This window comes from Dermacentor variabilis, chromosome 2, assembly GCF_050947875.1.
Source record: "Dermacentor variabilis isolate Ectoservices chromosome 2, ASM5094787v1, whole genome shotgun sequence".
In the NCBI taxonomy this organism is placed as follows: domain Eukaryota; kingdom Metazoa; phylum Arthropoda; class Arachnida; order Ixodida; family Ixodidae; genus Dermacentor; species Dermacentor variabilis.
In genome coordinates, this window is record NC_134569.1 from 118,567,591 (window position 1) to 118,580,365 (window position 12,775).

At 43.4% G+C, this 12,775-nt stretch overlaps 1 protein-coding gene across 2 annotated transcripts; it reads right to left on the bottom strand.

The window, feature by feature from the left end:
- Window positions 1-958: 958 nt before the first annotated feature.
- Syx8 (syntaxin 8) lies at window positions 959-10,659 on the bottom strand. Of its 2 annotated transcripts, none has more exons than XM_075681830.1 (9): window positions 10,562-10,659; window positions 10,191-10,290; window positions 9,700-9,788; window positions 9,509-9,622; window positions 8,539-8,663; window positions 3,111-3,203; window positions 2,889-2,990; window positions 1,245-1,320; window positions 959-1,176 (listed from the first exon to the last, which is right to left on the bottom strand). In XM_075681830.1, the coding sequence occupies exons 1-8, from the start codon at window positions 10,594-10,596 to the stop codon at window positions 1,256-1,258; spliced, it is 723 nt and encodes a 240-aa protein (XP_075537945.1). In that variant the 5' UTR covers window positions 10,597-10,659; the 3' UTR covers window positions 959-1,176; window positions 1,245-1,255. The 2 variants fall into 2 exon arrangements, with proteins under 2 accessions (XP_075537945.1, XP_075537946.1); XM_075681831.1 differs by lacking the exon at window positions 10,562-10,659 and adding an exon at window positions 10,353-10,543.
- Between the last annotated feature and the right edge of the window lie 2,116 nt (window positions 10,660-12,775).

Below are 12,775 nucleotides of genomic sequence, written 5' to 3' on the forward strand. Positions count from 1 at the left end.
GCATAGTTAATTTGTAACCGTGGTGCTTCTATTTATTTCTAACTTAAATTTATTTCAATCTTTGTAAAATATTTAGACCAGTAAGTTACACTTTCTACAGTCACTGGAATTTAACTTTTTCTCTCAAATGCAACAAATTTCACTAAAATTGATCCAGGGGTTGTTTCATAAAAGCATTTCAGCATTTTAAATGCACTTGAATAGGTGGCATTGGAGTTATGCCAGAGCTAAAGCTTCCGCTTCATAACCGGTGCTTAATTATACAGCTGATTCCTGGACATCTTTAAACATAGAAGCCATAAAAATATGCTAAATTCATTTGCAGATCCATTGCATAAATGAAAAAAAATTTAATTGCAGTCCGGACACGTCTGTCCCTTGCTCTAGTGCACCACACAGCATACACGAGCTGAAGAGATCTTTTTTACAGTGAAGCTGTTAAGGGTCACCTCTGCCACTTTCCCCGTGGCAGAGGTGACGCAGGCATTAATCCCTCCCTATACGTGGGCCAATCTCAAAGATAGTGCAACACGGGGCTGAGCCGCAGTGAAAGTGAAGCAGGTGTTAAGCACTTCCCATACATTTGCCAATCCCGAAGATAGTCCAATGCCGGGCTAACCCACGGCGGAGGTGAAGCTGGCACTAGGCACTGCCCACACGTGGGCCGATTCCAAAGATAGTGTAGTGCCGACCCGACCCGCGGTGGAGGTACAGTTTGCTATTAATGGGCCCGCATACACAGTTTTGCTGTTTGCTGGTCATCCTTCTTCACAGAGTGGAAGGCCACTGAGGTGTCTTTTTTTTTTTTAAGTTTTGCAGCTTTGTTTTGTAAATATCTATGAGCACCTGTACACCCTTGCCATGAAGACTCTAAAGGTGCTTTAATGCCTACCAATATCAACACGACAATTTCATTAGGCATCACAAAATAAAGTGAGCGAAGAACAAAGAAAATGCATTCTGTAAAAAAATAATTTATTATATAATTGCGTACAGTGACAAAGGCAAACTAACTTACAGGCCTTTGAATAGGCACAAAGTGTGGTTATTAAATCTTGGGTTACTATATAAAGTATCAAAAGCGACGCTGCACATATATATACGCGTCTTATGTACATTACAATCGGCTGTGCAGGATTTTCATACTGATTAATATCCTCGGGTCCATGAAACACCCTGAAAATGAGAATAATAGCTGTAATGTTACAACTGTAAGGCAGGCAAGAGAACGAAGGGCGCCTTACCGAACACGTGCTCAGAATTTAACAGCAGCAATGACAATGATGGCTACCATCAGAAGGACAATAACAACCCAGTACCCTGAAAGAATGAAATATAACATATAGAGCACAACATTGAACAGAAACTGAATAGTGTGAGAAATAAAAAAGGAAAAGAATAATAGAAAAATAACTTTACAAGTACGAAATCAACAGAAATTCTCATCTGCAGCCTGAATGATAATCATGCGAGGGAGAAATTCACCTCCAATGACAATGTCATGCCTTCATCAATAAGCGTGGCCCCACAAACTCCCCACAGAGACTAGGGAGTGTTTGTTTCAGAGTTACAAAAACACCCCAGGATAAGGGAGGAACGAGTGCCCAGCCTTCACATGTGCATCTGCTTGGCAGTGGTACGTGACCATACTGCAATAGAAGGAAGCTCACCAGAATCAACATCATGGAAGATCCCTCCGTTTATACCAAAAAGGAGACCCTACTTCCCATCCTTTAAACGGAGACATAAGAGGACAGTACTGTATTTGCATGTAAATAATGCCACCACAAATGTAATGTGAAAGGGTACTTTGAGCCTCTCATAAAAAGAAAATATATAATATGAATATAACGCAAAGTGATGTCTGCAAGGAAATGGGAAATGATGCATAAAGGCGGATGCCCACAGGGCTTTAATCATCGCTACGGCGAACTACTATTGCAAAATAAAGTGAGAGGAGAGTCTGTCGCTGTCAATGAGAACAGTGCCAATTTCCGTGACACCCACCAAGGTTATTGGACAAACAGCAGTTCAGAAAGGCTCGTGACACAGTCGAACATGGCACAGCGTTTCATGAATTGCGTGGTGATGTAATGCACGACCTTGAAGACCGCTCGCTTGATGCACCTACACAACAGTGCTTATTGTCTTGCTCAGGGTTGCAATTAATAGGCCGTAACCATGTTGATGCAATGCTACCAGCATTCCAAATCAGAATTAAGACAGCGTGAAATGCACAGTGGCAGCGGGCACCAAATATGCATTATATTCATGTCACGAACCCAAATATAAGACAAGACCCATTCCGAAGTCAGAAATTTAGAAAATTAACTTGTTTTATATTCATGCAAACAAGATAAGTTGAACTGCATCCTTCTTGGATCCAAAGACAGTGCAGGGACTTAATCGCATTTTTTTATGGCAGTTTTTAATCGTTGGCTCATATGTTACATGAAAAACCCATTTTTTGTATATATACCCCGATTAGATGTCAACAGCAGCACTTCCATGTACATCGACAAATCAGCCGTAGATTGAACACAATAAGATTTGAGAACATATACTGCGACAGAAGGGCCCGAATACTGCACCATACATTGAAATGCATGACCTCACATTAGTGTACCAGCACCAGCATTTGTGTGAAGTTTTCAAGAAAATTGAAATTTGGCTATCATTTTCTTTTCTAACAGTGAACATGTTACGGTAAAATTAATGAAATAAAATTTTGCCAGAACACTCTCTCAGCTGAAACAGTTTCAGTGTATCTCTTTAATGTCTCTATAAGGACTAAATAAAGGGCTTTGAAGCCGAGCATACCAAAAGATGAAAAGTATCGCAGTACTCATGTTAGAAATTACACATTAAAGGATGCCAAGGACACTTACAACAGGTTCCGGACTTTCTATCCACCACAGCCACATTTTTTGTTTCTCTTAACAGACGATCCCTCATGCGGTCAGTGTGTTCAGATATGTCGTCGATGATCTCTGAAAGAGTAAGACGTCATAATAACTTTGATCATTTAGCCAGGTTTCTGCAAAAGTACACCACTTGGAGATTGCTGGACGTAGTAATAAATTTCCTGAGCATTGCTGTCCAGCCTTTACCATTGTGAAGGTTGAGCTCTTCATTGAAGCCAATAGCCATTTCTTTTTGGCGACCCAAAACATGTGAAAGACCTTCGAGGCCTCTGTCTTGTTCTGAAATATTGAGGAAAGAATTTTTCAATATTAAGAGTTTACTGGTTACAGAAACAACACATACAAACTAAAGCCTCCACAAATCAGTTACATGACCATGTCGGGTCAAGCATGTCACATGGCTTCCTTCAAAGGTAAGGAAACATCCAATTTGCATTGCACATCTTACTGTTTAGTGGTGACAGGACCAGTGCAGTTTTGTTAAACATGAAATTTTAATTACACTACCCTACTGCATTATTCGTGTAAAACTACTCCCAGCGCATTACAAAAAAATAATTAGCACAGAAAGACTGAAACTGAAGGCCAAGCATCTTAATATTTATTACAACTGAACCGTGGCCGCAAGGACCTCAACATGTGATGTGCAAGACTTCCAAGCTTCTTTTTCTGCAGTAAAATCCCACAAATATTTTCAGGTGAGGTTTCATTTCCATTGATCACATTTAATGTGATCAATAAAAGAATTTGAATGTCATGCAGTCCGCTACTACATTGAATAATTAGATGTCCTTGACCAGGGTTTGCACAATCAGTGACTTTGCAATGAACTGGGCCACCCTTTTGTAGCAGCACATGCCCTTTCCGACGCAGTTCCTTTTCGTGCTTCGTCGGTGGTCAGAACAATGCTCTGCCCACGTTATCAACGGGATCAGATGGCCCCAAATGCTGGATAAGAGTGGCATAGAGTCCAGCAGAAGGCATCGCTACAAAATCGCGGCCCTGCCTCAGCAAAATAAAGGTGGTGTCTCACCAATGTGCATCTTGCCTTCTGAAGCAAGGAGAAGTTAGCTACTCTCCCCACAACACAGGCTCTCTCCCACTAGTGTTGTTGTCCCAGAAGATATACTCATGCGCTGATTTCTTCTGTATCAAAGCTAAGGGCCCCTGTGACGCATACAGTCACAATTCCTCTTTTCTTTCTTTTTTGTCTCTCTTCACTTATTTGTTACATGGAACATTTCCTGCACTCATTTTGCACACAATCTGGATGTCACGGGAAATCCTGTGTCCACATTGCTGACTGTTTGTGGACCATGTGGCACGGAGGTGAGAGCAGCTGCACCTCTGCTGGTGGAGAGAGTGGATCCTCCAAGAAGGCCACACTGGCTATCACTGGAATTTTCAGCTATTTTACAGCTCAGCTCTTAGGCACCTGTTCCTGCAGTGAACACCGGCATTGTCCCTCATAACTAAGTGAATGGGCACAGCGAAAGATGAAAGCAAAGCGTGGAGCACAGCGGGGGATGAACAGCATTAGGAGGAAAACAGAGGAGGAGGTACAACGGAACCGTAAGGCAGAAATCGTAGGAGGAGGGTATGGCAAAAGGGTGAGAGGAAAAGCGTAGCACGGGGACGGTGGCTACGAGATGGTGCCAGAGTAGCGCGCGTCACCTAGGAAATCTGTCAGTAGCAGCTGCTGTAGATTGTGCCCACGTATCACCCATGCGCTGAACCTCGCAATCTCCAGATTAGCAAGGCAGTAGCGCCACACTTCGATCCATTTGCAACATGTCACATGAGACAGATTGTCTGCACCAGTCAATATATCGCAAAATGAAGACTTGTATAGAGCTACGTTCAAATTTTGCATTAGGGAGTTTTGTAATCGTCGGTGAACTTTTTGCAGAGCACATCAGCACAAACCTTTGCAGACACAATCGTCACCATGCTATCTATGCACCGATCTTGTCTATTTGTGATGCCAGGAGTGTGACAGCCCAAACTATCTTATACAATTTTTGGGGTAGGCCAAATTTAATTTCTGAAGCAGTTTGGAGCAGATGAATTCCAATTTTGTAGCAGCCTGCAGCACTTAAATTTTATTACTGGTGTACAGGAATTATTAAAGCATGAACAGTCAGCAGATTTAATTACAGTACAGTTTTATAGATACATGCACAGCTTATTACATGAAACCCTAAGTACAATTTTGCTAATTCAACCCTCTTTAATTTAGAAAAATCAGATCATTTGGACTAACCCTTTTGCTTTGGCAAGCATATTCATTATTTAATGGTTTCAAACCCTTGTTAATTCGGACGTATTTTACTGCACACTTTGGTTTGGATGACCCCTGGAGCGCGCTGAGTGTCTCATATATGCGCATGGCATTCGAAACTGGGCAATGAATGTGGGCCACGCAATGGGCAATCTTGGAGACAAAGATGTGAGATGCAAGATAGCAACAAATGAAATGAACCGGTGGAGTCCCCATCAATATAGTCATCAGCGGCAGACACACAGGGCCGAGGCCTGCATACATTGCAGAGGAAGTTTCCTCCCTCCATGGCAGACATGAAGGACTGTGCAGGTCTGTGTGTTCATCACCTGTGGTCACACCTATACACAATAGTGCCACGGATTCATCTGCAGCAATTTCTGTAAGCACTGATTTCATTTTGATTCAGTGTGAGGCACGTGATATCACAACCACTGCCGAAGCCGTTGAGGACAAAAGCAATTCTACTGTGGCCCGTGCGCTGGCATGAATCCTTCCAGTAGTTGCAATGGACAATTAGTTGCCAGTAACTTCAACGGCAACAAAATTATTGGGAGATGCTTGCGGTAGTGAAAAGCCCATCTACTCAGATGGAGACATGTGTTCCTGCCAGTCAAAGTTAAACTATGTCTGCAAGTCAAGTTAACCCACAGCATTCAACTGTCCAGTGCAAAACCATTCTGCTGTGCCATGGCCTTCAATTGCAGCATGGTGCATCGAACTTTCGCACCTGCCTGTGAGGTGGCACAGCTCCAAAGTGCATGGCAGAGGTACACGGCACCATGCACACGCCACTTGCAGAGGTGATGCGTGTCGACACAGCAGGCGCTTCCAGTGGGCATCGAAACGCCCTCCCTAACCTCTTCAACAACGCTTCAAAACTGCCAGAATAATGTCCAGTGCACTGAAATTTGGTGCATGCACCACACAACAGCGGTGTGCTTTTCAGCGCCCATTGGACCTGCTTGATTATCTGTGATGTCAGCCAAGAGCAAGCTATGTAGTTTGCGGCACAGCAACGTGAAGGTGTTTTGGAACTCTGTTGAAAGCATGAGAAACTAACGCTGAACCAAAAAAGTGGCCACACTCACCAGGCCACTGAGTCATTCAGCCAAGCAGGCGACATTGCCTGCACCTGAGTGCTTGATTCAAAAGTGCATTCAAAACTACTACAGCTACTAGACTAATGCATACTTATGCATTCTTTCCAACTCACCCATCTCTCTACCTTACTAGAATAATGCATGCAATGCAGGTCTACACTGGCACAGTCAAAACTTTCCTGAGTGGAGCTGCCTGGGAAGGCCCACGCACGACACCTGATCTAGAAGGCACCGATTTTGCACAACCTCCGAGGTCAATGACAACACCCTGCTCCGCACTGCGCCGGTGATCTTAGAGGGTCATTTCCCAATGTTACAGAGATGCTTGCCAGAGCCAAAGCTGTCCTGGTGCAGCATTGCAAAATTTCAGTCACATTTTCACTGCGCAGACATCTTTGACTAAACAAATAAGTATGTTGATGATTATATTGTTACTACAGAATCCTACATGTGCTAAAACAGTTGTCTCACTTTCATTCACTGCTGCTGGTACTGTGCACCACTTTTCTTCGTTATTTCATCTCAGAAAGTATAAATTAACGGACACAAAAAAATCCTAAGCAGTTCCACAAGGGCTGCTTGTTGCTGTGTGAACCGTATGATGAGGAAAACACTTAAGGTAAACACTGTTTTTTCTTAGGCATGCAGGCAACCGCATGAATTGAAAACCACCATCCTTATTAAACTTCTAAATATACCGTTGAACCCACTTATAACAATATTTCAATGCCCCGAAAATTCCATTGTTATACCTGATAATTGTTAAAACTGGTTTGCATGAAAAAATAAAAATAGGGGAATGGCAGAGCTGATCTTAACTATAATGGCGGGGAGGCCAGTGCCCCTCCCCACCACCTTCCTCCATCCGGCTACTGATTGTGCTCACTCGTTTAACTGCTTCCTGGGCACTCTGATCATGGGTAACAAGCTGCGGCTGTCGGCGTTAAAGAATGGCACTACCATAACTGCAAAGATGGGTCACGGGTGGCAAGCGATATGCGAGCACCGCCAAGGCAGCGCTTTAGTGGGCCCAAAAGGGGCATTTCAAAGAATGCGAGGAGGTTGCTGTGGCAGCCTGTCAGCTTGAGAAATCCAGAAGAAACGCTGAGGCGAGATGGCCATAAGCGTCTCACCACATACGTCGCATTGCATGAAAAAACCTTAGGTCTGTCAGCCTTGCCGACGTCCTTCTCCAAAGTATCCAGGTGTTCCACGTAGTGCAGCGGAAGGCTCCTCACGAAAACGAAGCCCCGGAGGGACTGAATCACCTGCCGGGCCTCCTGTGAGCACAACGTTGAGGCAGCCTGCCCTACCGCGTCATTGCTGCTATCGCTATCCGATGCAAGCACGTTCGCAGTGATCAACTCATCGGTTAGAAGCACTTAGTTTCCAAATATATAGCCGTGTGCTTTCCTTTCACCGGCAACGTCATGCATTGCCAATTATCAGTGGGCAGGTCAATGATCTTCCATTTCGCAGGCGAGTGAAAAGAGGCTGAGAAACAACGTGGCCAGGAACGATTTCGAAGCAACCAACAAAGACGAACATGGGAAATTACACTATTTGCAGAACGGCACTGAATGAGGAGCCAGCGAGCAAGATGCGAGCAGTGCAGTTGGCGCGGTCCGTTCGTGTTTCGAAGGGTGGCGCGGCATAGAGATATGGGCACAGCCCATTCGTGTTAGGAAGGGTGGAAGGTCGACGGGAGAGAGGCATGCGGAGAAGGCTGGAAAATGAGAGCTCGGCAGTCATTCGAGCAGCGGGCCCATCGTGCAGCAGCTCAAATTTCTCGTTTTCTGATTTTCTTTTCAAGGATTTCGTATTTCACCACCTTTCGGCTCGGACGTCTAGCAGTCAGACTTCATCGTTACAACCAATAATGCACCATCGGGGCATTGTAGTAAGCAGGATATTTCACCATGCAAAACATACAAAAGTTGACGGTGCAGCAGCTTCTCATTGTTATAACTGATATATTGCTAAAACCGGTATCGTTATAAGTGGGTTTGACTGAATACACGTACAAGTCAGCACAAGCCTGCTAATTATTTACATCAGTCTTTTTGAAGGATACTGCAAGTAAATTATTTATTTGTTGACTGTTAAGATTGAAGTCATAGACTATAGAGAAAAAAAGGTGGTGACACCTTCTGAATATAAGTTCAAGTATCAAGATGCTGTTAACCATTTACATTTCCTTGGTTTGAGAAGAGAAGCTATCAACAAGTACCTCTGAGTATCCTCTGCTGCTGTTCCCTGATTTCACCAACATTAAGATTTTGCGTGGCTTCAGTTTCTTCTCCATTCCAACCACCTTCACTCACGCTGGACAGTTCAGTGCCCAGAAGCTCTTGCCTGGAAGTGCGAGATAAAGAAGGCTGTGACATAAGTTACATTCAATGAGTACTGCTTGCTTTCGAAACATGCTTGAGAACACTAAAGAAAGATTTATTCAGCTTGGTCTTGCAACATGCAGTAATTTACACTTCACATTATGTGCATTTTTAACATCAGAGAGTTTTAGAAGCAAATCCCCAAGCACCTTTGTGTACCCTAAAACCCAACTTCCTTTGTACACCTTTCGCATTCTACATTACTCTCTGCATTTTCTTGTACACCTGAACAATAACGTCCCCAAACTTTGGGTTCCCTGCTTATAAAACTCCCTATCATGACATTCTTATCCAGAAATCCAGCTTTAGCACTGCTGCAAGACAGCATGTACAGCGTTGTGAAACTTTATGCACCAGAAGTTCCTAGTGTAGTTATTTACTGATGCCACAGATATCAGAAGACAACACTGCAATCAAAATAATGGCTGCCTGGGAAGAAGCTGATGATAGCAGTTGATATGCATATTGACTATGTAAAAAGTATTTCATGCTTACCTCTACACCTGAGTAAGGAACCAGCAGTCGTTTCTATTTATTTAGGACAGAACAAACAAACAGCTGTGATAGCGTAAAATACGTTATAGAAAGCCTCGCAAGAAATGGTGAGCTAAGGTGTAGTCACAACAACTGAGAATGAACAAACAGGCAGCTCATGACCACAGGCACCTTATGAATGATATCACAACCCAGTATGCAGAAAAACGACATCTATGAGAACTAGTATGTGTCCAACAACTGACGTATACATGATGGGCAAAATAATGTGAAATCCAGACTGAAGGTGTTACTGCAAGTGCACAATACAACCTTCCAGGTTGGCCAGCTGTAGGTGCTTTGCTCGTCAGTAAGGCATCAAGTTCGCGCCCCTTGTTTAATAATGTATTGGCCATGTACTGGCGCCGCTCCACCTCTCCAGTAGTGCTGGAAGTTCATGTCAAGGCAAAAATGACATCACGCAATCCACACTTGTCGTTATTTCACTGCATATTAAAGGATACATTAACAGTGAACTTTTGGACAGGTCTTCTTGGAGCTTCGATGCATCCATCATGTATTGCCGGATCATTTGGCGCACCTTGCCAGTGGTCTAAAATGAAATGTGTTAAAAGAGTGAGAAGGTGGCAACAGATGATGGATTGACGGTAAAGAATAGAAACACGGGAGTAGCCTCAGCCTCAACTTACAGCTTTGACTATGGGTTTGTCTTCGTTAAATGAAACTAGAAAAGCGAAACGACGCATCTTCGTTGAAGTTTCAACACAAGACCAAAAATTAGGCCAAATACGTCAGAAACAATTCTTTCGAATCTCGGAACATCTGACCATGTTTGACAAGAGTATTTAGCGTCTGCTAAACCACAGCATTGACTAAATGCCCGTTTCTCGGTTGATTTCTCAAAAACATGCGTCAGAAAGCAGGCGACGAGGACAAAATAAAACTGACGATGTCATTTAAAGCAAAATTAGGAAGAACACAACTTCGCACTAACTTGAACATACGCAGCGGTCTGTCGCCCGTACTGGTTCCGCTGCATGATGAGGCCCATAATTTCTCTTCTTTTTGTCTCGCAGGCATCATAAGCCGTTAGCCTGAAAGAAAGGGCACCTGCTTTAACATAACTATACGATCTGCCTAAGTAGAAACACCGTACAAACGCCTTCGTGTTCATGTGACTGGGTTGACAAGATATGAGGGGCACGAAGCACCGACACTAGACTTAAGAGATGACAGTAAACTGCAGCTTCAATACAGTATTCGAAAAAGCTCCTTAAAAAGACGCCGAAAAGCTACGAATTCAAAATTTCAGGCCACACGCAGCGTAAGCGACGGCAATCTGAGGAGCAGAAAGCAAATACCAACCACGGATCGGCCCCACTGAGCGCCATTTTGAACATAGCGTAGACAAATGAAATGAATCAGCTGACTCTTCACTGCTTCACACTTTCTTCTACTACTATTTATCTGTCTAGGCAGAGATGGTAATATGCCATCATAGAGTTTCTAGAAACTCTATGTATGCCATCATATATATAGTGAGAAACTCTATGTATGCCATCATGTATGCCATGATGGTTTGCATCATGGAGGAAGGAAACTTGTCCTTAGTGAAGAAACGATAAATTTATGAAAATGAAAGTGGATGAAAAAACAACCTTCGCATTTCGTATGTGATGCTCTACCAATTGAGCTACCGCGGCGCCGTTCCCCATCCACTTTCATGGGTATTTATATTGTGGGATCGTTCCCCACCTGCGGCAAGTTGTTTTTTCATCCACTTTCATTTCCATTAATTTATCGTTTCTTTATTAAGCACAAGTAATTTCCTCCATGTTGTCCTTGGTGTCAGTGTTTGTTGCCTTCTTATGAGGTTGTCTACTAGTGTTGCTTGTGTAAAGGCTGTGTAAAGGTATCAGAAATTCAAGCTGAATTTCATATTCTGGCTGCTTCGCCTAGTAATCGTGCTTCATTGTACAGATGCTCAAGCTGAAGAAATGAGGAGTCAGTGACAAAGTTATAAACAAGTGTAACTTCATGTTGCGGTTTGAAAGGTTTGAAATGGCAGGAGGCATTGTAAGTTGCATTATACTCGTCATCCTTGTGATTTTTGCTGAATAAAATATCTAGAGTCTTGCAGAAGGGCACTTGCAACCTGCACTGTTTTGACTCTGATTTATTCACTGACGTGCAGTCAGAGGTTAGCAAAATTGTACCAGCCTTGAAAAGTGCAGAAATTAGCTTCACAGTTATATGTTCCAAGGCATGCATTACCATTTTGTCACAGGCTGTAACAAAAAATGTGATGTGCCATCTGGAGTTCAATTCCATTCAACTTTACTTTTCCGAGATAGCAAGGAGGTAGCAGTTGCATAGAAGCTACTGCACTGGGCAGCTTGAGGAAAGCTGCTGCTCCCTTCTTTGGCAGTAATGTACAGCTTGACATCAAAACATGCTTTGCACAGTCATCTAACGGTCAACAAAAAGGCAAGATATACAGTTAAACCTGAATATAACAACCTTCAATGTTACGAAATTTCACTGTCACTGTGAAGGAATACAGAGACAATAATTAGGAACCCTCTGTGGACACAGATGGTCAAATAGTTGAATTACAAGTGGCTCCTTGCGTTTGCAAGAGCGACCGTAGGCTACCGTTACCGCGAGAGCTAGCTCACGGTAGCAGGATCAAGCATGCACGAGGTTCAAGTGCGTGCACAGAAGGACACATGGCCCCGCAGTTAGTATCGGAGAATGCCATCAAAATCGGCCAAATCGTTTTGTTGAGTGTATTACAGGAATGGTCTACAACATTCCCATTTCCTGTGGTCACATGTACATTGGCAGAACAGGCCGATGCATTAATATATGTATCAGGACATTGAAATTCGTTAAATTATGTACCATTCTCTCATATTGCATCTCAGTGCCAATTGTGCCATTGTAAACCCTTGTTCGAAAGTACAGTAATTTTGTTCCGGCACTCTGACCAGACCCCTCGGGAAATCTCGGAGCCTTATCATATCACCAAGAATTCCACTCTAAGTGTAAGCCAGCCATCGTTGTTACTAAATGACTGACAATTCAGTTTCAATAATAAGTGCTAGACATGTGCTGTTGATGTTCGTTTTTATCTCTTTTTTACATGCGCAGTGTATCTGTGTATATATATTTTTCTGTGCATGCAGTAAAGATCAGATGTAAGTAAGCGCTTGTGTTGTGTGTCCCTTTTTTAGTCTATGGTTTTTGCTGCGCTCTTAACTTCAATACAGTAGTGCAAGTACTTTTAATAGTGTCAACTTGACTCTGCCCCACCACCATACCTTTTGGCCACGCCCTGCTTACACATGGCCCAATAGCAACACACCACTTCTTGCAAGGACCAATGGGCTTTTTCCTTCATTCTGCAGAGCCCCTGGTGGTACCATAGTGGCTTCAGAGACGCAGTGCAGCCAGAGCACCGGCATCGACAAATCCCACGAGTGCAATGTGTGCGGGCATCATTTCATGCTCATGGGTGAGAAGCTAAGTGCATGCCCCATCTGCAAGCAGACATTTGCCCAAAAGCATTCAGTCACG

Coding starts and splice junctions, on each gene's coding strand:
- Syx8 (XM_075681830.1), bottom strand. CDS start 10,596: ATGTTCAAAATGGCGCTCAGTGGGGCCGATCCGTG. Junction 8,664..9,508: donor ACAGCTGGCCAACCTGGAAG/GTTGTATTGTGC, acceptor TCGCACTTCCAG/GCAAGAGCTTCTGGGCACTG. Junction 1,321..2,888: donor TAGAAAGTCCGGAACCTGTT/GTAAGTGTCCTT, acceptor TCATTCTTTCAG/GGTACTGGGTTGTTATTGTC.